The sequence below is a fragment of the Genypterus blacodes genome, unplaced genomic scaffold (genome assembly GCF_046128005.1).
Source record: "Genypterus blacodes isolate CSIRO-AG114 ecotype Tasmania unplaced genomic scaffold, CSIRO-AGI_Gbla_v1 ptg000056l_1, whole genome shotgun sequence".
In the NCBI taxonomy this organism is placed as follows: Eukaryota; Metazoa; Chordata; class Actinopteri; order Ophidiiformes; family Ophidiidae; genus Genypterus; species Genypterus blacodes.
Window position 1 is genome coordinate 530,677 of NW_027466868.1, and position 24,153 is coordinate 554,829.

At 45.0% G+C, this 24,153-nt stretch overlaps 1 protein-coding gene and 2 non-coding genes across 3 annotated transcripts; 2 read left to right on the forward strand and 1 right to left on the reverse strand.

Moving 5' to 3' along the window:
- The first annotated feature begins 3,763 nt into the window (after positions 1-3,763).
- On the forward strand, positions 3,764-9,790 carry gckr (glucokinase (hexokinase 4) regulator). The gene is made up of 19 exons (XM_076152368.1): positions 3,764-3,893; positions 3,991-4,140; positions 4,226-4,294; positions 4,382-4,450; positions 4,650-4,723; positions 4,931-4,997; positions 5,129-5,182; positions 5,363-5,457; positions 5,651-5,756; positions 5,888-6,006; positions 7,157-7,255; positions 7,446-7,543; positions 7,635-7,711; positions 8,075-8,171; positions 8,250-8,353; positions 8,507-8,572; positions 8,819-8,959; positions 9,082-9,216; positions 9,447-9,790. Exons 1-19 carry the CDS (start codon positions 3,843-3,845, stop codon positions 9,558-9,560), a joined length of 1,785 nt encoding a protein of 594 aa, XP_076008483.1. The 5' UTR covers positions 3,764-3,842; the 3' UTR covers positions 9,561-9,790.
- Positions 6,551-6,622, forward strand: trnad-guc (transfer RNA aspartic acid (anticodon GUC)). The gene has a single exon. It is a non-coding gene; the product is annotated as a tRNA-Asp (tRNA).
- On the reverse strand, positions 6,915-6,986 carry trnad-guc (transfer RNA aspartic acid (anticodon GUC)). The gene has a single exon. It is a non-coding gene; the product is annotated as a tRNA-Asp (tRNA).
- Positions 9,791-24,153: the final 14,363 nt, after the last annotated feature.

Below are 24,153 nucleotides of genomic sequence, written 5' to 3' on the forward strand. Positions count from 1 at the left end.
AAGAATGTTGGACCACGTGAGAGGTGGAAAGAGGGAAGGACTTAGTAATAAGAAGAGGGATGAAAAGAGAAAGAGTGAGAGAGAGAAAGAGAGAAAGAGAGAAAGAGAGAGAGAGGTTTGGGATGAAGCAATCTTAAAGCATGAAGGGGGCGAGCATGGAAGTAGGAGGAATAGTTGGAAGCGTGAAGCTGAAATGGGTGTGTCAGCATGCATTTTTCAGGGATGTGGACACAAAAGAGGGGAGAAAGAAAGATTGGAGTTAGAGAAAAGAAGGGATGAGGGAATTATGCAAAAAGAGGAAGGGGGAGAAGTTTTGAGAGGGATGAATGGCCGTGGAAGAGGAGTGGATTTGGGAGAGGAATCTTTCGAAGCGTGAAAGTGAATTTCAGGATTCCAGGATACATTTTCCAGCATGTGGACACAAAAGAAAAGAGGAAGAAAAAAAGACGAAGGCAAAGATGGAGAGACTGGAATAAAGACAAGGGAAGATGGGTGTATTTGTGAATATGGAGAAGGAAAAAGCTTGTTTGAAATATGAGTAGTAGTGAATATGAGAAGTCTTTTCCGCTTACACACTATGGAATATGCACGCGCGCACACACACACACACACACACACACACACACACTCCTCCTTTTTCTCAGGAGCACGTTGCTCTGCACGCACGTGTACGTTCCCTCTCTCTCTCTCGCTCTCTTTCTCTGTCCACTGGAGATTAGCCCCTCTGTTGTCATGGCGACCGTGGCTGCGCGGCTGAAGGACAGAGAGAGATAGAATCGATGGTTGTATGGGGGAGTGCGTGTGTCTGTGCGTGCGTGTTTTGCGTGTGCAGGTTTCTGCATGAGCAAGAGGCAGCGAACAGCAGCAAAATTCTTCAGCTGTGCGGTGTGACTGTGAGCGTGGGCTGCTTCCCTGACACCTGGATCACACACTCATTACACATAAATCCTTAAATACCACCTGAATGACACCAGTGTGTGTCAGCAGCAACTTGGAAGATTTCTGTAATTCTCGACCACAGCAGATGTTAATAGGGTGGAATTATTGAAACAAATCGCCTCTAAAGGAGTCCCACACTTCCTGTTTTGTTGGATTACGATTTTCGAGTGTTTGCCTCAATTTGCCATAAACGTGTCTCATTAAGAGAATAAACATATTAAGGGAAACCTAGAGATTTTGAACATTGTGTACTGAGACACACATGTTAAACACGTAAACGTTTAAGCTTTTACCCTGGTCACATGTTTGTTGTTCTACAGAGGTTATTCTGACAGTCAGCATCTCATATAATACATTCATGTAATTTTTGTTTAAGCCTGACCATTGTTCGTGAAGTTACAGTCGTTTCTCGCGGCCTCGTCCAGAACTCAGACCAAGTGTTCACATCACAAGAACCCCACAAACAACCTGGAAATCCCCTTAATCACCAGTTTTTAAATGGGGTATTTTCTGTTAATGGCAATTTTTTTAGATACATCTAAGAAGAATGTGATCAAATATGAGGTACCGGGTCTGCTCAAGCCCCCAGAACTGAGGTCCGGATCAATCAGGTCCTGCTGCCCCTAACTTGTATTGCTCAACCAATATTTTTATTGTGTTCGTAATGAATGTAAACAGAGAAAAGGGTGATGTTTCATGAAATCCAAAACTAAATAGATGAAATATGCTCGACTATTAGGAGAAGGAACAGAAAACAACACTTTTCACAGCAAAAATAAGTGTGTAAGGAAAACCTGAGGGACAGTAGGCAGATTGAAGCGATTAAAAAGTCATTATATGAGCGACAGCCATTCATTTTGTGTTTATATTAGTATACATTATGTTCGGCTCAAAGGCTCAGTGGGAGGCTTTGCTCGTTTTTATACCTTTCTTATATCTACACATTTCTATCTCCATTCAGGCCTTTAGAGCCTCTTTGGATTTGAAAGAAAATAAATGGAGAAAGAGATGATATCTTTATAATCACACTTATAGATTAATGCATTTTCAACACAATACTGGAGGGTTTTCCTTGATCTTTCAGGTGTGTTGGGTTTGTTTTCCAACACACAGAACCCAACAGTAGCAAGTACAAAAGCAGAAAATGAAACAGGGCCACCAAACAGAGCTCCGAAATTTGGGATTTTCTGATGAAGAAAGTCAGGATGTCTTTGAACAATCTGTTTACTGTGATGGGGACTTGTGAGTGATTACGAGAAGCATCAATGGGCGTTGATGAGTTCTTTCTCCTTCGGGGGTGATTTGTGGATAGTTGAAGGCGGGGAAAGGAATGAACTGTGGGAGCACAAAGCTTCCAAAGAATCAAAGGGACTTTCATGCTTTGGTGCCAAGGTCAGCGTTCACCAGCAGTGAAACAAAAGGGCCGACTCAGGTAAAGTAAAATGTATAATTCATGAGGCGGCTCGATGGAAAGCAGTTTAAAACTTTAACTCTAAAATCTTCATCTGTGTGGAGCTCAGATTCCGTGGAATTATGTTTTTTACGAGTAAGATTTTGAGATTTCATAGAAAAGTTGCTGGGATGATCCAGGTCAGTCTGAGGCAAAGAGACACTGAGCCTGAGTCATATAAATCTGTATAAATTAAATCATGCTGTGATTGAATATGATGTCATTTGTCGCGCATGCGGCATTCAGCGTGGACGATGTTCTTCTGTCAGTCGGTGAAAAATGCAGTCGAGTTGGTTTGTTGCTCGCAGACGCAGAGGCTGAACAGGACGCTCATTAAACACACACATTTACATTTTAAATGAGCTCGTTCGATCCTGTGGAGACAGAAAGCAGAGGAAGAAGTGAGAAAGCACTACAGGGCTGCAAAACAAAAACAGTTATAACTGATGGCAAATAAGTCTGTTCTTCCTGTATCCAGTATTGATCCCCCTAAAATCCCTTGGAGAAGAAAAGGAAATAAAGGGTAGAGAAAGAAGAAGGAGAAGGAGAAGGAGAAGGAGAAGGAGAAGGAGAAGAAGAAGAAAGGAAAAATGACTAAAATAGTAAAGAGTTTATGAATGATTCAAAGAATGAAGGAAAGCAAGAATTAGAAAACTGCACTGAAACACAATACTCGAGTTACTGCGTGTAGTTACTGCTGATCTTATCCCCCGGTGTTCCTCAGGGTTCATACCTGGGTCCTCTCCTCTTTCCTCTGTATGGTTTGTGTTTGTCATTAAATACTTGCGACAATCACACTAATGACGCCTTTAACTGTAACATACATGTATAATGGCTACTTATGGTGCAGGTCCAGCGTGTGAACCGAAACATTTAATGATCATGTGTCTACTGGAACCTGGGTTTTCACGATTAAAGTGTCCGTGTCACTGACTGTCATTATCCAGTTCTCATTAGAGACGAGTGTGAGCCCGAGGAGTGTGACACGTCTGCTCAGAGTGATGGAATATATTAGAGTCCACAATCTGCTGTGGTGTAAATATTTCTGCCCTTGTGAGAATAACTTGGATTGTTTGCGCTCTACAGCAAAAGGATGTTTGGAAATTATTAATGGAACACACTGTAGAGTGAGTCAGTCCTTCCAAAGTTCAAAGTATCTTGATATTATTCTGGATGCTTTGATTTCAATTTGATTGCTTTGATATTTTCTTCTTCAGTATTTATCTCCTCTTTATTGTTTTCATGCTGTATCACACCTTTTTATTATTTTATTATTTATTTATTTATTATGAATTTAGAATCCAGAGGGTTAAAATCAGTGTGACATCGTCTTTCCTGAGTGAGACCCATGTTCCTGCTTCCATATCTGGTCTCAAAGGTCTTTTATGTGAACTTTGTCACTGCTAGCTGAGCCAAGATTTTCCTGCTTTTCATCCGGAAGGAATCCGTACGCATGGCAGGATCAGAGCGGACCTGTAGCGTCTCTGCCGGTCGGGAATGGGAGGTAAGTGGAACAGAAAGAGACACTAAACATGAAGGAGTCCACATTTGACTTGCAAACCTGTGGCACTATTCCTTTAAACATTCCTTTTATGTCTCAGTCAGTGGACTACGAGCCGTGGCTTCCTGTTTCAGAGAAGTCCAACCCCCTGACACGTGACATTGACCGAGCCCCAGCCAATCAGATTGTGAGGATGTTACAGGCCTGCGATGCTCAAATATTTCAGGAGGGGGCAGACAGCGGCTACCAGGTAGAGGTCAGGGGTCAAAGGAAGGAGTGTTATGTTTGGATACAATCTGGTGAGGCTGAACAGTGGAACTGATTTTGATTTCTAGAGGCTATTGAGTGATGAAGTGGTACAGACCATGGTGGACGTCGCACAAAGGGTGGAGCTCATTCTGAAGGTATCTCTCTCTCTCTCTCTCTCTCTCTCTCTCTCTTTCTTTGTGTGTGTGTGTGTGCTAAAAGATTGTCTTCCATTCCTCTGACAGGATCCACAGGACAGTGCTGTGGTCCTGAGTGGGTGTGGCACTTCTGGTCGAGTGGCTTTCCTAGTCGCGGTAAAAGTTTCCCCAAAAAGATCTCTATTTTCTATTAAAGATCTCCCTCTCTTTATTATTTATTTACCGTTCTTGGTGGACGTTAGTGTTACAAATACAAAAATAAATGAAATCATGTGCTTATTTAGATGTGCATGTATGTATGTAAGTATGTGTACACTTGATTCTCTCACTGTCTTTGTGTGTGTGTGTGTGTCAGTCTGCCTTTAACAGAGCACTGAGGCAGGAGAAGAAGACGTCAGTTTATTCATACGTCATCGCAGGAGGAGACAGGTGTGTGTGTGTGTGTGTGTGGCTGCTGTGTGACGTTAGAAATGTTGTAACACACTCTGTTCACACCTACACACGAGCTTCAGCTGCTTCTATTTTAAATCGTGATGCACAAATAGCATCAATGAGTAAGAAACATGTCCTAGATTAATGTTGAATATGTGTTAATATATTTGAGTACACACTGTCCTTTTCTATGGTTTCCCTCAGAGCCCTGCTGTCCTCCCAGGAAGCCCCTGAAGACGACCCCACACTGGGCAAGCTCAGTCTGGAAAAGGTCAGGGACATGTCTTGCACGTGTGTGTGTGTTTGTTTGTGTGTGTTTCTCTGTATCCTCTGTATCCTGCATTAAACTTCAGTATCTGATGCATTTGATCTGTAATCACTGTGTGTTTCTTTTGCCCCAAGCTCTGTGAGGGGAAGAGGCGTGTCCTGTTCATCGGCATTTCCTGTGGGTTGTCTGTACGTGTGGACGCCCCTGATTGGTTAAAGTCTAAAATCTGTGCAGGGATCGAACTCCCACCTCACCTATGAATCAATCATTTGCGAAATTGACAATAATTCAAGAGTTATGAGTTTGAGAGTGATGATGTCACTATGTCTTTAACCCCCCTTCTTCTCTATGTGTGTGTGTTTCTGTAGGCTCCATTTGTTGCAGGTCAGCTGGACTTCTGCCTGCAAAATCCAGAGGTTTACACTCCTGTACTGATTGGCTTCAACCCCGTGCATCAGGCCAGGTGTGTGTGTGTGTGTGTGTGTGTGTGTGTGTGTGTGTGTGTGTGTGTGTGAATGCGTACATAGTTCACATTTACTGTAAAATGACTTGATCTGAGAGGACTGAATTAGATTTTGAGGTTGAATGATGTTCTAAAAATCAAAAACGTGTGTGTGTGTGTGTGTGCGTGTGGATGTGTGCGTGCGTGAATGCAGGGATGACCCGATGCCAGGCTGTACTTTCACTTTTCGCAGTGTGGTACAAAAGATGCAGGAGCTCGCCTCTCGTTCCTTGGCCTTCCTCATCAATCCAGCAGTTGGGGTAAGAACCGGGCCTCATCTTCATCAATCAGCTGTGACAAGGTGCATGGCAACAGTGTGTGCTTTGGAGACAATGTGATATCAGGAGCCAGGAAAATTTTACAGAGATGTGTGTGTGTGTGTGTTGATTAGCCAGAGGCCATCAGTGGCTCCTCCAGGATGAAAGGAGGAAGCGCCACTAAGATTGTCTTGGAGGTCATTCTCTCTGCCGCCCACGCTGCCTTCTACAAACACACACCGATCACAAATGAGTAAGCATGCTGAAGAAGTTATTTATTTATCATCAATTAATTAATCTTTTCAATAACCTTTGCTCCACTCTTCCGTCAGAACTGCTTTTAATGTACAGTATTGATAAAGTGATCAGTGATCTCCATTTTAAAGCTTGAGCCATGATCTTGCGCTTCATCCCGAAAGCCAGTAGTTTAATCTGTTCTTTGTTTGTTGCTGCCCTCTAGTGGTCAGTTCACAAACATGATCTTGCGCTGTTCTATACCTCATATTTATCCAGAAGAAGATATGAATGGAAAATATAGATAAAGAAAGATCGTCTATACTAAAAGATACAGCAATACATTTATAGCATTGGCTTGATTGATTTTGAGTCTGTTGTTGGTAAACTCTTTTACATGCAATGCAGAAAAAGACAATAGACGAACTGCCCACAGGTGGGATGAACCAAAACACACTGAGGGGGAAAAAACGTTCCTTATAAACATACCATAATACATAATCGCTAGATGGTTGTAGATGCTTGCCTACAAAATCCAGAGTTGGTGGCCCATCGCTATCCCTTCCTCGTTAGTATAGTGGACAGTATCTCCGCCTGTCACGCGGAAGACCGGGGTTCGATTCCCCGACGGGGAGTCATCTTTTTTTTCACGAAAATGATCGGTCAAGAAAAGTGTGTGTTGACTATATGTCTTTTACATTACGTGAATTACGTTCAAGCTGCCCTGCTACTGACAACGCTCGACGGATGTATCTGCCCAGTGCGGGAACATCGTGTACCTTTGAGACTGCGTCCCGTAAAATTAGACAGCTGCGGAGCTATGTTGCTGTATAAATTAGCAATAGAATGAAATAGACACGGGAAAGTAGATAGTAGATAGTCGTAAATTACAATTAAATAATTATACATTTCCATGTGAAAAAGTTCCTCCCCGTCGGGGAATCGAACCCCGGTCTTCCGCGTGACAGGCGGAGATACTGTCCACTATACTAACGAGGATAGATACCATACACGGCAGCCACATACAATAATATGCTAATACACAGGGAAATGTCGGCCAGATAAGAACAGAGACACCAGTAATGCAGTTGTTCTTTTAGAGTTGCAGGACGCCATTTTGTGTGATTCATCATGGGAGACTTTCCCTTCTTGTTGTTTTGTTTGAACAGAGGCATCGTGCAGCACATTAGACAACACCAGGAAGCTGTGGACCTGACATACACACACACTGACTCCATATCTGCACTGGTGGAGGCTGCTGGACAGAGGTAGAACATCCTGCTTATGTATCTTTACAGGCCAAAATGTACAGAAATATACAAACAACAACAAAAGTATTTATATGGCACCAAGTACCTTTAAACACGTATATGCCCACAAATCCTTGCCTGACTGAACAGAAAATTCAAAAAGTATGTTGATATATTAACACACAGGGCATGGATGTGTGTGTTGTAGTTTGCAGCGTGGGGGCCGTGTGTGTTACTTGGGCTGGGGCTCTCTGGCTGTGCTGGGCCTCATCGACGCCAGCGAGTGTAATCCCACTTTTGGAGCAGGTAAGAGTGTGAGAGAGAGTGTTAATTTGTTTAGACATCACATTTCTACTTTAATGAGACAAAAGTGCTGATAAATGTGTGTGTGTGTCAGACTATGAGGACGTTCGAGGCTTCATCAGTGGAGGATACAGAGAGCTGAACAACACTGAGGGTCCTCTCACTTCACTGGTGAGCGATGGGATACACATCTAACATTTCATTTACAAGTATAACATTTGTCTTGTGTGTTGAAATAGTCATAGTGGTGCTTTGAGGGTCGGATAAGGCCAAACATAAAGAGTTTAGAGTCTGAAATCCGATTACAAATACATCCAGGTCTTATTTTCCAGCATGTAATAACACTTAAGCCTGTCCTGCCTGTCACTCATATGTGAACCCAGAACAGGATTTGCCCCAAAATGTCGCCTGATACCTGAAATCCTCCTTATTCTGCCTGTTTTCTTTTTAGAGAGAAACCCTTCATTTGTGGTTCACTGTAACTAAAATCTGTCATTTCTTGCCTTTGTATTCTGTGCCCTGCTCCCCCTGAAGGGTCCTGAATTCTGGGTCGCACACGAGGACTTTGTGCGAGTGGTTCTGCCCTCTCTCTGTGACCATGACACCGTTCTGCTCTTCTACACACAAGCTGGTGAGACACAAACACACACACACACACACACTAACACAGACTCCTACGTGTTTTTCTTCTGTCATCGTGTTTTGACAGCTTCTCTCAGGGAAGTGGCGAAGCTGGCTCGCCTGGTGAGAGAGAAGACGTCCAACATCCACGCCGTCTGTCACAGGGTCGAAGGAGACGCCTCGGCTGTGCAAGTTGGTCCATTTTAGTTTGTTGTTTTTGTACTTGTTCTGCTTTATACTTAATACTATACTATGCACTTTATTTTATACTACAATTGTATACAAATATCTGTGAATATTGTAAAATGAACGTGTTGACTGGTATCATAACATTGATTTCTGCAGGATGAAATCAGTGAGATGTGCTCATCAACTCTAAGAATCACCTGGTCATCGCCTGTTTCAACAATGGTTCAATACACACACACACACACACACACACACACACACACAGACACTCACACATATGTATATATAGAGACAGCAAGAGTCTTTGTCCGTCTTATTTCAGTTGATGGACGAAAAGGAAAATCTCTCTCTCTCTCTCTTTTTCCCCCTCCCTCTCTCTCTCTCCCTCTCTCTTTCTCTCTCTCTCTCTCTCTCTCTCTCTCTCTATCTCTCTCTCTCTCCCCCCCCCCCCCCTCTCTCTCTCTCTAGTGGGAGCTGTCCACTAAGCTGGTGCTGAATGCCGTAAGCACTGGCGCTCACATCCTAAAGGGGAAGATTTACCAAAACCACATGATTGATGTCCAGGTCACCAACAGCAAACTGTACCGCAGAGCAACACGCTTACTTCAGGTACACACAAACACACAAACACACATACACCAGGGTTCAGAATGTACACCTTTGACCTCAGCAAAGTGTTAGAGTGATGGCTAAATGAATCAGGAGGTGAAGTGGCTCTCTCCTCCCTGCAGAGGCTGTCTGCTCGCCCTGAGGCTCAGTGTGAGGAGGCCCTGCTGAAGGCCGTCTACAGAGCGGACCAGCTGACGGCGGACATGATGACCTCTGACCTCAACGCACACACGCGCACTGCCACCAGCAGGAGCAAGGTGAGGAGGCGCATAAAGAGAATATAAGCAAGTAGTTTAAATAAAATGTACTGTACTATCCATAGTAAATATAATGAGGAACCTTTAAATTTAGTTTACATGTTTGGAGGAGTTGATGAATGGAAGGAAGAAAGGAAAGAATGAAGGAAAAGAGGAACAAAGAAGGGGAGAAGGGAGGAGGAATGAGGGAACAAACTACAGTAAAGATCTTCCTGTGTTGCTCTGTGTAGGCTGTCCCTCTGGCCCTGATCTGCTTACTGACTGGTCGCTCTCTCTTGGAGGCGGAGTCTCACTTGGAGCAGCAGCCAATAGTGAGGGACGCCGTGGAGGCTTGCCTGCCGTAACTGACGTGGCATGATGTCGTCAGAGGAGACAGAGGAAATGCTTATGTACCCATTTGTGTTGTTCTACTGAGTTCATTCCGGTCGTCAGCATCGCATCTAAAAGGTGTGTTATCCACACAACATTCACAGGGAAGGTTGTCATAGTGATTTAGAAGACAAAAACTGAAAAACAAAACAAAATCACGCATTTGTTTTGTAACTTTGCATTGAATAAAGAAGTCTCAAAACACCTTACAGGTCCACGTGATGTAAGTCAACCTCAATCCCTCTGAAACCCACACAGGTAATGGATTAGTGTGACGTATGTGTGTGTGTGTGTGTGTGTGTGTATCCTGAGCAGCTTTAAAGGTGCTGTCTAGAAGGACAGTAATGTCAACCATCACCATCATGTACATTCATTTTTATTTTTACCAACATTATTACATTCATATTGTTGAACCTTTGTGATGTCACATCTGAACAAACAGCAGCAAGGGTACACACACACACTGTCAGCCTGAGAGGTAAGCATTTTTGCACTGTCCGGAACACACGCTGAGCAATTTTTGGAAGCCATTTGGGGAAACTTTGTGCTCTCTGCTTAGTTTTGAAAAAATCTTAAAAATAGATCTTGCAGCATTTTGAAGGTGAACAGGTTTGAGCCATCAGATATTCTTTAATCCTCTCCTGAGAACCACTAACTAACTTAGGTAGTGATGGAAAATACAGAAATACAGCTGCGATCCCCCAACCCAAGCGTTACCATGGATACATTAAGGCATCAGTAACACACATCACCACCATTTTCCAGCCATTGTTGCACGTACCATTATGCAAACGCATCCTGAATCATGAAGCATGTAACACAAACCGTTGCCAAGAGGATCTGTAACGTCATTCGCTTATTCCCACGGGTATGTAGCGTCACGGTGATGCGGTGAACGCATTGTGCCTTGTTGTGACTGGGCTGTTGGGAAACGGGATGGACGTCCGGTAATTTGATTACCATAACTAGATTATATAAAGAGGTACAGCATCTGAACAGAACACAATAATCTGATTATAGACGCAGGTATAAAGGGAACTACCTTATGATTACACATCTCATAAAATTATTTACAGACCTGCGAATGACTCTTTGAACAATCCATAAACCATACAACCATCAAAGCGGCTCTGCTGGACTTGGATTACATCATCAAGATTAATTTACTATTTAATTTAATTCAGATTTTCATCATTCAGTTTCAGGTTTGTTTTGAAACTTTGTAATGCTTAAATGTGGGAAAATCATCTATGTTGTTCTATTCTCCCTTCCTACAGCACTGTTTTGCGGCACACTGAGTGAAAACAGGCTATTTTTGGTCCTGCAGTCCTCCCCTGTACCTTCCCATTACTACGTTGATAGTACAGTGAATTAGTTTTATCCAAAAATATGTTACATATTAAAGCAAACAGTACAGTACAGAAACAGACGTATCACTTAGATGTACATAAATATATTTTACATCAAAATTACCAATTCAAATATAATTATACGCATGATTTGATAAGGTGGTGGTTCAAGTTCCAGCTGTCTATAATTATGTGATAGTTCCCCGTGAAGTGGATGTAGAGTCATAAAGTGCTTCAAGTGTTTGGGTCTAATCAACCTCAACAGTTCAGTTGTCACTGAAAGAGCAAAGGCTCATGGGAGTTTTTTTAGTGTCACAGTTTAGTCTTGTGTCTGTCATCGTAATCCTCCGATCTTTGTCTATCACCGAGACTCACAGCTCGAAATCGTCCAGTTCCCTGTCCGTCTCTTTGGGTTTGCGTCTCTTGACCCTGGCTGGTGAGCGGCTCCTCCTCGGGCTCTTTCCTCCTGCGGACACGCCAGCAGCCATTTTGGTCACAGTTTGCCGCACCTCAATGGAGGCCACAGGGTTCGCGGGTGAAACCGCATAAGTTCCCTCCATGGAGCCCGGTTGAGACTCTACGGAGGTCCTGGTGTACTGATGGGCGAGTGTGTTCTTCATGGTCTCCACACCTCCCTCCTCTTCTTCGGGCTTGAACTCCTCGATGGTATCTTGTGTCACTTCTCCTCTGACCTCATCTCTTGTGATCTCAGTCATGTCGTCGCCTAAATCACTTGGTCCTTTACTCTCTGAGTCTTCAGCATGTGCCTGTTCTCCCTCCGTGACACAGACAGACGGAATTGCCTGTTGGCCCTGAAGGTTCAACAAGACAAAACAAAATAAGGATTGAGCCATTACATCATATGAGGACTTGTCACTTTATATACAGCTCTTAAACTAGCATCTAGCCGTTACCCAACAAGAAGACTATGTCCAGTATTCATCCAGTTCACTAGATTGCATTTCACAAACTTAAATGTAGCTAATTTATAGCTGTTGTTTACGCAGCAGTGCAGTTGCTAGGCTAGCTCAGAGGCGAGAAGCCGTATTATGTGTCGCAAGAAAGCAGTGTTTGGTGTTCCAGGGTCGGTGCTTCATTAGTTGTTACCAAACCAAACAGATTTGTTCACTTTGCCTAATTGGATTGGAAGATAAGCCTTTCCCACTGGCTTAGAGCTAACTCAGGGATGGTTGCGTCCCATTTAGGTTTGACCTTAAGCTCAGTCATGTTCTGACGCTCGGAGATGTTTAAGAATAGAAATTCATGACTCAGGTGTCCGCAAGTGACTCTGCAGGGTCCTTTACCTGTGTCGCGCCTCCTTCCTCCTCTTCCTCACGCAACCCTCCTTCTCCGACGCCGTCAACCAAGTCATCTTCATCCTCTGCCTCCGCAAACTCCTCCACCGGTGATGATTCTTCGTTTGTCGCGTTTTTTGCAGCATCCTCCTCCTCTCCTTCTCCTTCTTTGCCCGATGACGCCACTTCTTCGCTTTCTTTGGCTGTCATTTCACCTTCCTCAAGCTTAAATTCAGACTCTTCCTCCTCCTCCTTCTCTTCATCTCCATTTTTAGTCTCACCTTCACCTCCTGCTGTCTCTTTTACTGTTTCCTTTTCACTCACCTCTTCTTCTCCTGTTCCTGTCTCTCCTTCCTCCTCTGCAGTCTCTATCTGTCTAGTCTCCTCAGCTTCCTCTTCCTCTCCTTCAGCTGTCTCGAACTCTCCTTCTTCTATTTTGTCACTCTCCTCCTTATTTCCGTCCCCATGACAAGTACATTCTGCCTCCTCCACTTCTTCCTCCTCCTCTTTTTCTGTCTTTTCCTCCTCAGCTTCCTCCTCACCTATGTTTCCCTCTTTCTGCACCTCATCCTCCTCACTCCCGTCTCCTCTCTCCTCATTCTCCTCCTTCGTCTCGGCCTCTTCCTCGTCTCCTGCCATTCCTCCCACTAACTGGCTCGTCTCTCCATTGTTTCCTGTCTCCTGCACTTCCTCTTCATCCTCCTCAGGGATAGTTTCCTCTAAAATAACATAAGGTTTGATATCCTCTTTGGTTTCGGCCTCTTCCTCTTCCTCCTGCAGTACCTCTAAACTCCTAACCCCTTCCTCCACAAACACCGTGTCTGCTTCCTCCTTCACAGCTTCTGGCGAGGCTGCAGGTGGAGCTGCTGGACTTTTCTTCAGCTGAAGTATCTTGCGAAGGTCGAACTCCATCATCACTGGAGCATCAACTGCGCTAGCCTTTGTTTTGAGAGGCCGGGCAGCCATTTTCTTGCGGACACAAGCATCACAGGGGCAGTACTCGTCCTCACTACGTTGATCACTGAACTCCCCCGTCATCTCACCGTCACTGAGGGAGTCGGCAGTTTTTACTGATTGGTTCTTCATCACATGGAAAAAACAAATCAGTAATAATTCAGTCGATAATTCGGGATAATTGAGACCTTAATATGTTAAGAGTTATGTGTCTGCTACTTCTGTCACCTTTAACAGTCTGCGCCTCCTCTCTGTCATGGTCGACTCCCTGGAGAGGTTATCTCTCCGTGGCGGCCTCGGCGGTCTTCCCCCTCTCCCGGCCCGACTCTGAATCTTCTTCACCTCCTGCTGGACGCTGCTCTGAATGCGCTGGCCCACCTCGTCCCTCAGCTCGGTGATCATGGTGTCTAGGATGAGGTTGTCGTCCAGGTCCCAGCGAACTTTGAACTCAGCCATGGCATTGATGTAATGGCTCATGAACTGTTTCTCCACTTTCTTCAGGAGGTTCAGCACCCACGTTGGATCTGGTTCTTGTGAAAGTCGGTTGGCTAGTGGTGCTCCGACGTCTGTCGGGGGCGTGGCCGAGCTGGAGTCCTCAAGTGTGTCTCTGTCGTTATCAGTGGGGGATTTGGAGCTGTTGTGCATTGAACTCTTGTCTGATGACGAAGGGTCCTCAGTGGCTTTAGGGCTGTCCAGTGCGACTGCATGGTGATGGTCTACACGCGCAGGTTCCTCTGCTGTCTCAGCTTTGTTCGATTTTCCATCTGCCATACAGTCCTTATCTCCAGCTTCATTGCTTCCTTCCTCTCCCGTGACTCTCTCCACCTCCTCATCCTCATGCAAAGATGCTCGTTTTGGTGGCGTTTCAACTTCCCCTCTGTTCTCCTTACCCGATCCACCAGACCCACTGCTCGTGCCCACACCGGATGAGGACCTGGGTGGCGTGACCTGGTCTTTGCCCTCATCTTTGGCCTCTGTTCCCTCCGTGTCCCTGGGTTCAGTGAGCCAGAGGGATTGAAGGATGGACATTATTTCTTGAAAGTGCTGGTTGCGGTCTTTGAGTTCACAGAGGGGATCAACTGCCGGCTGAATGAGATGGAGCTGTGCCAAACAGTCCAACAAAACCTTAGCAGATGTGCTCAGTCTACGTCCATATACTGGAGACACCTAGGGGGGGGACAGATGACAGAGAAGTTACAAACAAGCATATTAAGTCTTATATGAGAACCATAAACATACAACCTTTGACTTACTTCAGGAAGGCTGTGACATCTTCCTATAGAAGAGCTCAGAAGAACCTTCATCACTGCTGCTGAAGTGTGGCAGCTCCTGTGTAGAGCTTCAGCAGCAGGGTGAGAGGCAGCACCAGCTGCTACTTCCGATCTCTTCTCTTCCTTCGCTCCATCACACTCAGCTTGTTCCTGTTTCACTTCCTCCTCTTCAACCTGAGCTTTCCCTTCCGTCTCGCCTCCATCCCCAGGTTCCTCCTCTTCCTCCCCTTCCTCCTTTGTTACATCTTCTCTGTGCTTCTCCTCTTGCTCCTCTCCTCTCTGATTCAGCTCATCTTCAGGTGTGAGCATGCAGCTGTTTGCAGGAATGCTCCGCAGCCAATCGCTGACCACCTCGTTCGCGGATGTGCTGGGTAGACAGCCAGGAGTCACCTGCAGCTCCTCCTCCTGATCCCTCTGGTTCCTGTTCCTGCTTTTCTCGCTCTTGGCCATGCCACTGGCTCCGCTGGCCTTTGACTGTTGACTGTTTGGACGTGCTGCAGACACTTTTTCCCTCAGGAGGTCAGCAGCAGACAGAGGGTGCGAGTGTGAGCTCTCAGATGACGTCACCCCTTTGATCGGGGATTTGGTGGCTATTTCTTCCTTTCGTGATCTTGATGTTTTGACAGATCGGATGCTACCAATATCACTTCCTGCTCTGGATTTAACTTTTGAGCTTGAACGAGCAGAGGCCGCCGACTCAGGCCTGAGGGTAGCAGGACCCAACTGGGATCGGTTTTCAGCGTCATTATTTAACAAATCTCTAGATGTTGCTTTGTCGCTGCTTGGTGGTTTTGGACTTACACGCAGAGGTGATTTGCTCCGGACTTTAGCACTGGATGATGATATTGCAGATAGAGGCCTGTTTTCAGGGGTGTCCAGTTGGCTTCCTGTTTCAAGGTCATTTCCTGTTATGGTTGGGCTGCCTGCTTTGCTGCACTTACAGGTAGACTTATGAGACTTGCTGCTTTTAACAGAGTAACCACTTTTGGCTGAAAATGCACTGACTGCTCTTTGTTCTGTTTCATCTCCCACTTCCTCAACTCCTCCCCCACCTCTTGGTGTATTAATAGTCGGGATATTGACTGTTGTTGAGCCTTGAGTGCTCTTAGTTGTCTCCAGCGCCTCTGCACTTTTAGGGAGATTGGGAGTTGTGGTTGTTACTTCAGCCTCACTCTTCTTATGTATATTAAAAGAAAAATGAGATTTACCACTGTCTGAGTCAGCTGTGTCTTGTTCTCGTGCCTCTGGCAATCCAAGAGAAATTGAGCCTGATGAGTTACGACTCAGCACTTCTCTCACCACCCCAGATTCTCTCTTTGATCGTTTGGACGAGGATGATAGGATGCTGGGTGCCCGCTCAGAGGAGTCCTCATTATTCAGCTCTTTATCCTTCTCAATTGCTTCCTTTTTCACTCCCTCCTCATCTTGTTCTTTCATCTTTTGATGTGGTGAAGCAGCTCCACAGCGACACTTGGACCTGTTAGATATAGCAGAGGTCGTGGAGTGAACGGACAAGGCACTGGGCCCTCTAGTCTCATGAGAAATACTAGACTTTGCTGAGGATCTACACTTTCCAGACATGGCACTAGACACCCGCTCTTGCGTCTCCTCTTCATTTGTGTCAACTTCATTTGGACTGTGGCATCCTGCAGTGCGGTTTGTCTTCTGGGACTTGGAGGACCTCCCTGACATGGCACTAGGGGTTCTGTCCACCTTTATCTTGGGCGTGTCGTTGGCTGTATCTCCATTCTCTGCATTGTCTGCTTCTATTTCACAACTTCCTGTCTTATTGCACACAGATTTACAAGATTTAGAGGAAATTGCACTAGCTGGTCTTGCTTCGTTTTCTGATTTAGCAGACTTTACGCTCTCCAACCTCTCCTGTGCTTCTTTTCCTACTGGCTCACTTCCTATTTCCTTGCGAATACAGTTAGACTTAGCAGATTTGTTAGACTTAATTGATCTTGTAGACATTTTACTGCCTGTCCTTTCCTCTCCATCCCCTGAGCCTTCTGAATCATTGGTGGGCTTATGGGATTTGTTGGATCTCCCTGACGTGGCACTTGTCGCTCTCTCTTCTACCTCTGTTTCCTCTCTCCCATTATCAGCATTATCACGTGGAACACTATCAGGTCTGTCTTCCTCTTGTTGTCCCTGTATTTCTGGTGTTTGTTTTCTTTTTCGAGATGCTGTGGATGCATGACTCTGGCCAGACTTAGCAGAAAGTGCACTGCATGCTCTTTTATTTGTGTCATCGTCTTCCATCGCTGTATATTGAGTTGGGGAGATCGCTTTTTCTGATTGACAATTGGACTTGTGAGACTTGGTGGTCTTTGCCGAAGTGTTAGATTTGGCGGACACGGTGCTAACTGGCCTCCCTTCAGTGTTCTCTCCATGTGCATCCTCAGGTGTCGTGATGCCGTTGGACTTATTGGACTTTGCAGACTGAGCTGACATGGCGCTGGGGCTCCTTTCCTCCTTTATTTCAGCTGTGAGACCAGCGGTGCTTCTGCCTGAGGTGGCGCTTGGTGCCCTTTTTTTCTCCTTCCCTGTTGCCGCAGGCACCAATTCGTCTTCTGCTGCAGGGGGGCCAGAGGTCTTTGACTGATGTGAAGTTCTGGACATGGCACGAGAGGCTCTGCCTTCCACCACATTGGACATTTCAGAAAAGCACCCATGGTTGGTGAGGTTTGACTTGTTGGATCGTTTTGATACTGCTGAACCATCTGAACCATCAGACATACTGCTGGCTGCTGGCTCATCGTCACCACCATTGTTGGCATTCTCTTGATTTGATAGAGATGAGGAAGGCTTTGGAGCAGCATGTAGGGAGTGATCAGATCTCCGTGATGCTACGGAAACGGTGTCGGTCCCACTTTTACAGCCCCCACAATGTGGACAAGCACTAGATGACCCTGACTGGCGAGTTCGTGCTGAAGCCTTTGAATGACCAGACAAGCCACTAACAGCACTATTCACCTCTACATTCTCATCACGTGCTGCCCCTCCTTCATCTGATTTCGGGGTCTTGATTTTGGTGGACTTGTTAGAGTGCGAGCTGGCTGCTCCACAATGGCAGGATGAGGTCGCCCTGCTTCCCCTCGCTAAGGCGTTGCTTGTTGGTTTCCAGTTGAAGCGAGTCTGAGAGTTCTGTGATCGTGATGTGTCGTTGCTGCACTGTGAAGCACTGGGTGGTAGGTCATCGTCTTCATCATCCTGGTCCTCTTTCAGTGCTTGAAGGACATGCGAGGAGTCGCTGATTACAGATAGTGGTCGCTCCTCCTCCCCCTCAATCTCAACCGACTTCCTGCTGTGAGGTTGCAGATTGCTGTCCATGGCGGTCACTTCACTACGACTGCAGGACCGACTGACCATGCACACCTCCACATGGGTATCTCCATCTTGATCCACCTCCACTCTGCGTTGGACCTCCTCTGTTACGCACACCTCCTCCTTAACAAGCTGACTCTGCTCTGAAACTGACGGACCACCGCAGTTTGAGAGTCTCGCTCTGCAGCGCACCACCCTCCGAGAATGACAAGACGAGGAGGAGCTAGAGGAGTGTGTATGTCTCGTCACCGTGTGGGTGTGGCTGGAAGTACGTGGGGGAGGGGCAGGAGTGTGTTTATTGTTGTGTGCAGGATTTTCCCACAAATCGTACTGATGTTCCTGTCTGTGGTAGCAACAAGTGCAGTGGTTGCTCTCCAGTGCGTTGTGGAAAGCCTGGTTGGCATACTCAACACCGTCTGGCTCAAAGGTTGTAGAGTCTGGGTCAGAGCAGCTCTCTGATTGGCCCTGCTGCAGGTAATGAGACTGGTCTTGGGTCAGGCCACAATTGTCATCGGTCAGAGACGGAGATTTTTTAATCTGCGTAGACCACTGCAGGGTCTCATCTTTGTGGAGGTGAAAACGAACCCTCATCTCCAAGGAGAGGCTGCCATCCTTATTGACCAGGACTCGCTTTTCAATGTCATCATTCATAAAAGCCGGCCTGGCCTGGCCTAAGGTGCTGAGGCCATGGCTGCACGACTTCTCTGAAGACATGGAAAAACGAGCAGAGCGGTTTGAAGAATCAGAACGGGGGTGAATGATGCTCTTCTTGGTTTCCAGGCCAAAGTTAACTGAAAAGTAAAAAAAAGGCAACTGTAAATGACATAGTTCTACTTCATCCATTAGTAAGTAATTTGTAACTAATCAGTTTTGAAGACTTTTGTCTTGCCACACATTAATTACATAGAAATATAAATTGTGGATCACCACCATCTCACAATAGCTTCAAGCAACACACCATTTTTCTTGCTGTCTTGGCCTTCACTATAGTCGCTGTCTCTGGACTGAGCTCCATGCGGAGGGGACCTTTGTCCTTGAGTGGTTGGAGATCGGGCGCCGTTTCCAGGGGTTCTTGGGCCAAGACCAGGCGACCTGGTGCCCAGACCAGGTAGTTTATCCTCAGAAGTCTTTCTTATTAAGTTCACAAGCACTGGACTGAAGGCTTCTCGGCCAACACACACCAAAACACCAGGACAGGTCATCAGGCTCTGCACGCTGTCAATCTGTTTACAAAATAACACATGTAAGAGTTTCATCTGTAGAGCTCCTCATCGACAACACACAAGGTTGTTTAGTTGTTTTGAAATATGTCTGACAGCAGTCCCACATCCCCACGTTCCTACCTTACGTCCCTCTGGAGTGTAGAGCTTCCGGACATGAAACTGCATCACCTCTGACACCTCATCAAGAAAGGCCCTCAGGCTCCTGGTGGACCTCTTGCTTAGCACCACACTCCTCCTCAGCCCCGGCTCACTGTTTTTCACAAGCAGGATTCGTCTCTGCCTGTGGCCAGACGGAGCTTCTTCAGGCCTGTGGGGCCGACGGCTGTGATGGTACCAGGTATTTGGCCGTTTGTTGGCGAACTCCATGTTGACGGGCTTAGCGTGGCGTCTGTCAGAGCAGAGGTAGCAGGCTCCGTCCTGGAGCTGCTCCAGGTGTTTGATGTTGTGGGTGCCACGGGGGGTGGTCACAGTCCGCACACCAAACGGCAGGGGCACCTGTATGAAGTCACACACATACATGCAGTGTCACATACTTTCCAAACCAAATCTCCCTGCAAACAGTTCTTAAGTTCTCCCTGTAAAATGTAAAGTACCTCTAGTTTAGAACAAAGCAAACAATCAAAGCAGGTGTGGATCTGAGCTGGTTTATTATGCTATTACACTTCCATCTCTGATATAACTGCCATAGAGTCTTGAGGGAGAAGCTGAAAGTGTCGTATCCCTGCATGTGTTTAGGCTGCTTGAAAAGAAATCAAACCATGAATCAGATCTCTGATGTTTGTCCCACTGACCTTTTGGGAAAGGTCGTCCAGCAGGGCGTCAAAGCATTTGAAGCTGCGTTTGTGGACGGCCATCCTGATGCCTCCAAACTGGCTGTCGCCACTTTTGTAGAAGGTGATCCGCTTGGCCGGAGGGGCTGTGGTTAGCCATGAGTTGGAGAGGGGGAGGTGTGTGGCATGTTTAGACGGAGGCCGTGGGTCCCACATCCCTGCCTGGACTGAGTGAGTGCTGCACTCTTACACACACCTAGGGAAAAGAAATGGAAATTGAGTCCCATTCAGAGAGCAGTTAAGTCTTCCCATTAACGATTTAACCTATTTAACTAAAGAATACTGCTACCATTTACACCTGATCAGAGGCTCAAACTAAACTCAATGCTTAACAAAATCAAAAAAGTGGATTATTGATTCTGGGTTTGATGGGTTACATAGAGCTTGGATATGAGATGTATCCAGTCGCAGCAGCTTTAAGAGTGTTCAGTGTGGCAATGACTTTCAAAGGTGAACACATGAAAGGTGTCTTAATTCCCATGAGACTAGACGGCAGAACAAATCAGCTCTTGTAGCTTTAGACAAGTCAGGACCTGCTGGTTAATCCCTCTCTAACTCTGACCTGACTTTGTCCCTCTAACACCACCATGTTGACTAGGAGGGACTTCCTCTGGGTATGGACAGCAACCACCTTCCAAATTTCCGACTGCTACAGCGCCTCTCAGTGGACAGTCTGGGTAATTGTTTTGGTTGCATTTTTTGATTGTTTTCAATTTCTAACGATGCTAAAATGGCAAATGATGGAAGTCGGGACAAAAAGAAGAAATAAATAAAATAATAAATACAATAATAAAATGACAAATACTAAAAGCAAATGAAATAAAATACAAAAATAAAAATAAAAATAAATCAAATGATGTAAAATTAATCTAAAAATTAGTTAAATAAAATAAAATTGAATGCAATAAATAAACAAATAAATATGTATTCCTGTCCTATTCCTGGCTACTGGAAAGAACTCCACAGGTTAAGAGCTCAGAGTAAATTTAGTTTACCCACAGAAGCCTGAAAAGGCAATTTAATCCCACCTCATGAGAGGTCATAGGTCACCGGTCATTAACATGGACATACAGCATGCATCCATGTCATAGATGATGTAATTTGATAACAGAACGAACTGTCACATGTCACTGTCACATCTTGAATAAACCTGTTCTTGTTCCAGTTGTTACAATGAAAGATGATCAACACGGTACGGTGTCTGTCATAGCCTTTTAACATAAAGTTATATTTAGTTAAAGTATAAACCGCAGACAAGGCAACAACAAGCCATTCAACAATCTGTTTTCTAATCTCGTTTAACCTTCACGCTCACTATCTACGACCATTAGAGAATCATTTTTACCACTTTTAGAAGACTAAATAATAGCTGCAGAACCTCCATTTTCATTACCAAAGAGCCTTCTTCATCACTGGTCCCATTAGTTTTTTAGCAATTTATCCTCGAGTACTCACATAGTCTGGATTCATGGTCCAAAGAGAAACAAGAAAGCCGCTGAGTTTTCGTATCCGACCTGATGCACTACTGTGTGTGTGTGTCTGTGTGTGATAGTCTGTGTGTTTGAAAGTGTGTGTGAGCCTTCTAAAGACATGCACAGCAGAGCCCCTGGTTCAAAGCTCTGAGGGTAAAATGGCGGTTGGTAATCGGCCAGTAAAGGAGGAGGGTGGAGCGAGAAGAAATGAGGGAGGAGAGGCTAAGGATAGTACGCAAAGCCTGCTTAAGAAGCTCTGTGTGTGTGTGTGTGTGTGTGTGTGTGTGAGCAGGGGCGTTGCTATGGTGAGACCTAGGCATCAGTGAGACCAGTGATGTTCTTAATGTACTCTGCAACCTACACAAAGACAGCATTTGCTAATTTGCAATATTTGTGGTAAATCTCAGTCTAGTTAGTGACCTTACTAGATATCAGGTGGGAAGGGTTTGCTTAATGAGACAGTGCACCAAATGTGTGTGTGTGTGTGTGTGTGTCATTCTGTGGGATGACAGCTATAAGAAAAAAGGCTTTTACTTTAATATCAGAACAAGCTTTTACCACATCTTGCTCATCGTCTCTAATTATCTCCCATGTTCTTTGTCTCTGTGTCCCTCTCAACCTTTGCTCTCCCTCTCTCTCCCGTCTGAGACTGAGACACACACACACACACACACTCTCTCTCTCTCTCTCTCACACACACACACCTAGGCCTCTTGTAGTGGAGGGTCCTGATTACAGCCAATCTGTCTCGCAGCAGAGAGTCTCTTGTCTAGAAATTGCTGAATTCACTGACTGAAATTATTTAACTGTGCGATGATAAAAGCATTATTAGGATTATTACAACATAAAAACAGATATAGCAAAGCAATTTAGACAATTTTTGCCTGTTTTACCTTTTATTTACATGTATAACGTGACGGTTTACTTACTTACTTACTTCCATAGTTTTTTGACTGAAGGAACTTGGTACTTTTATGGGGAAAAATTGCAACGCCTGATGACACAAACTCTTGCATAATGTGTGTAAGTCGTGTTCCATCAGTGTCTAACATAGCACCATGGCTTGATTTCACCTGAGAGACAGAGACAAAGAAGTGTAGGTGGGCCTCTGGGAATTCTGGAAAGACAGGAAGTCAGGGATGAGTGGCTGTTGCATTGACAGGAGCATTGAAACAGGAAGTTGGCCTCTGGGGATGAATCAACTAGATATGTATCACGGTGGCGTAGCGGCAATAAACATACAGTTTAAAGCTGGAAACAGCTGGATTCTGTGTGTGTACACCAGTTTAACCCTTTGAATATCAGAATCTGCGTGTGTGGCAGATTTATTTAAGATCAAATGAGATTGAAATCCGTATTTTTGGGATATTTTCATATCTGATATTCTTTCTCTATATTCATCACATATTGCTCAGCACCTTTATCAGTATTACTATTCAATAAAGTAAGCAGTCAGTTACAGTAACAATAGTAGTAGAAACAGTAGCAACAGTTGTGATATAGTATAGATTCTGTCTGTCCTATATGTTCTCTTGCATCACCGTCCAAATGGACAATAAAGTTTAATTTGACTCAACTTAGAGCAAACTAGCAGAAAAAACATTACTGTAACTTCATGTAATATGGTTCATAAATATCAATACAAATGAAAATATCTGATCATTTGGATAATTTTGGATGTGTGTGGATCTGTCCCGCACACACACTTATCCTATAGTCTTATGTGTGTGTGTGTGTGTGTGTGTGTGTGTGTGTGTGTGGTGTCATATGTAAATATAGATCGATAATTCTACATGTCTCATTTGTCTATACAGACTCTCTGATGCATGTACAGCGGCAGAGCAGGCAATTATATTATTGTGTGCTGTCTTTAAAACACACATACACACACACACGCACGCACACGCACGCAATACATAACATGAGTTTTAAACTGCCGATTACCGTAAATACCAGGAGTTATAAAAGAAACAAATCTGTCTCACCAATATGGACGCATCCTCCCAGAGCGACGATAGAATCAATAGAAGCAACAACAACAACAAAAAATGACGTAACAGCAAAAACAATAAGGCATCAGGGTCTGACCGAGTGAAACCCTGCGGGGGGGCCGACACGAGGCGCGGACGCTCCGGTACGCAGAGAGGAGAGCCGAGGCGCGTCTCACCGCAGATCAACAGACGTGCCCCGCATGTTCACATATGCGTCCATCAGCGGCACGCACGGGACTTTGCGGAAGTGCCTTATGTCTTCACAATAAAAGCACCGACTCCACGTTGAGATTTATGATTCAGGAAGGATCTGCCGCACCTATTTATTATTATCATTATCCTTATCCTTATCCTTATCCTTATCATTATTATTATTATTAGTTATAGTAATGGTAGCAGTAGTAGTATAAGTATAATCGTGGAATTTTTAATCAATGTAATTAACTTATTATAGTTGAGTCAACAGTCAATAGTCAGTAGTTTCAGTCAATACGCTGCTGTAAAGTACTGATTGATTGTTCGATTGATTAAAAAGAAATAAGACAATTAATGTTGCTTGAGTGTTCCACCAATTTCCCCACATCTTTTATTTTGAAATGCAATACCGGAAGTGTTTTCTTAACATTATGTCTGGAGTTTAAATGAATCGGTTATTTTAGTATCAGAACAATATCTCTCACCTCCTCTGCTTTAGTGTCGCTAGTGTGAAGCAGGAGGGGGAGGAAGAGGAGGAGGGGTTTACGGGTGAGTAAGAAAGCGGATTAGAGGCGCCTGAGACCATCTGCGGCCCCGGGCAGATAAACCTGCTAGTTACAGGACGGATCAGTGAACTAACTCATAAACAAAGTGGGTC

What these genes read in the sequence shown, in the direction of transcription:
- gckr (XM_076152368.1), top strand. Translation starts at nt 3,843, where the DNA reads ATGGCAGGATCAGAGCGGACCTGTAGCGTCTCTGCCGGTCGGGAATGG. An exon ending in GTCATCGCAGGAGGAGACAG is followed by an intron (nt 4,724 to 4,930) that starts GTGTGTGTGTGT and finishes GGTTTCCCTCAG; the next exon opens with AGCCCTGCTGTCCTCCCAGG. An exon ending in CATCGCCTGTTTCAACAATG is followed by an intron (nt 8,573 to 8,818) that starts GTTCAATACACA and finishes CTCTCTCTCTAG; the next exon opens with TGGGAGCTGTCCACTAAGCT.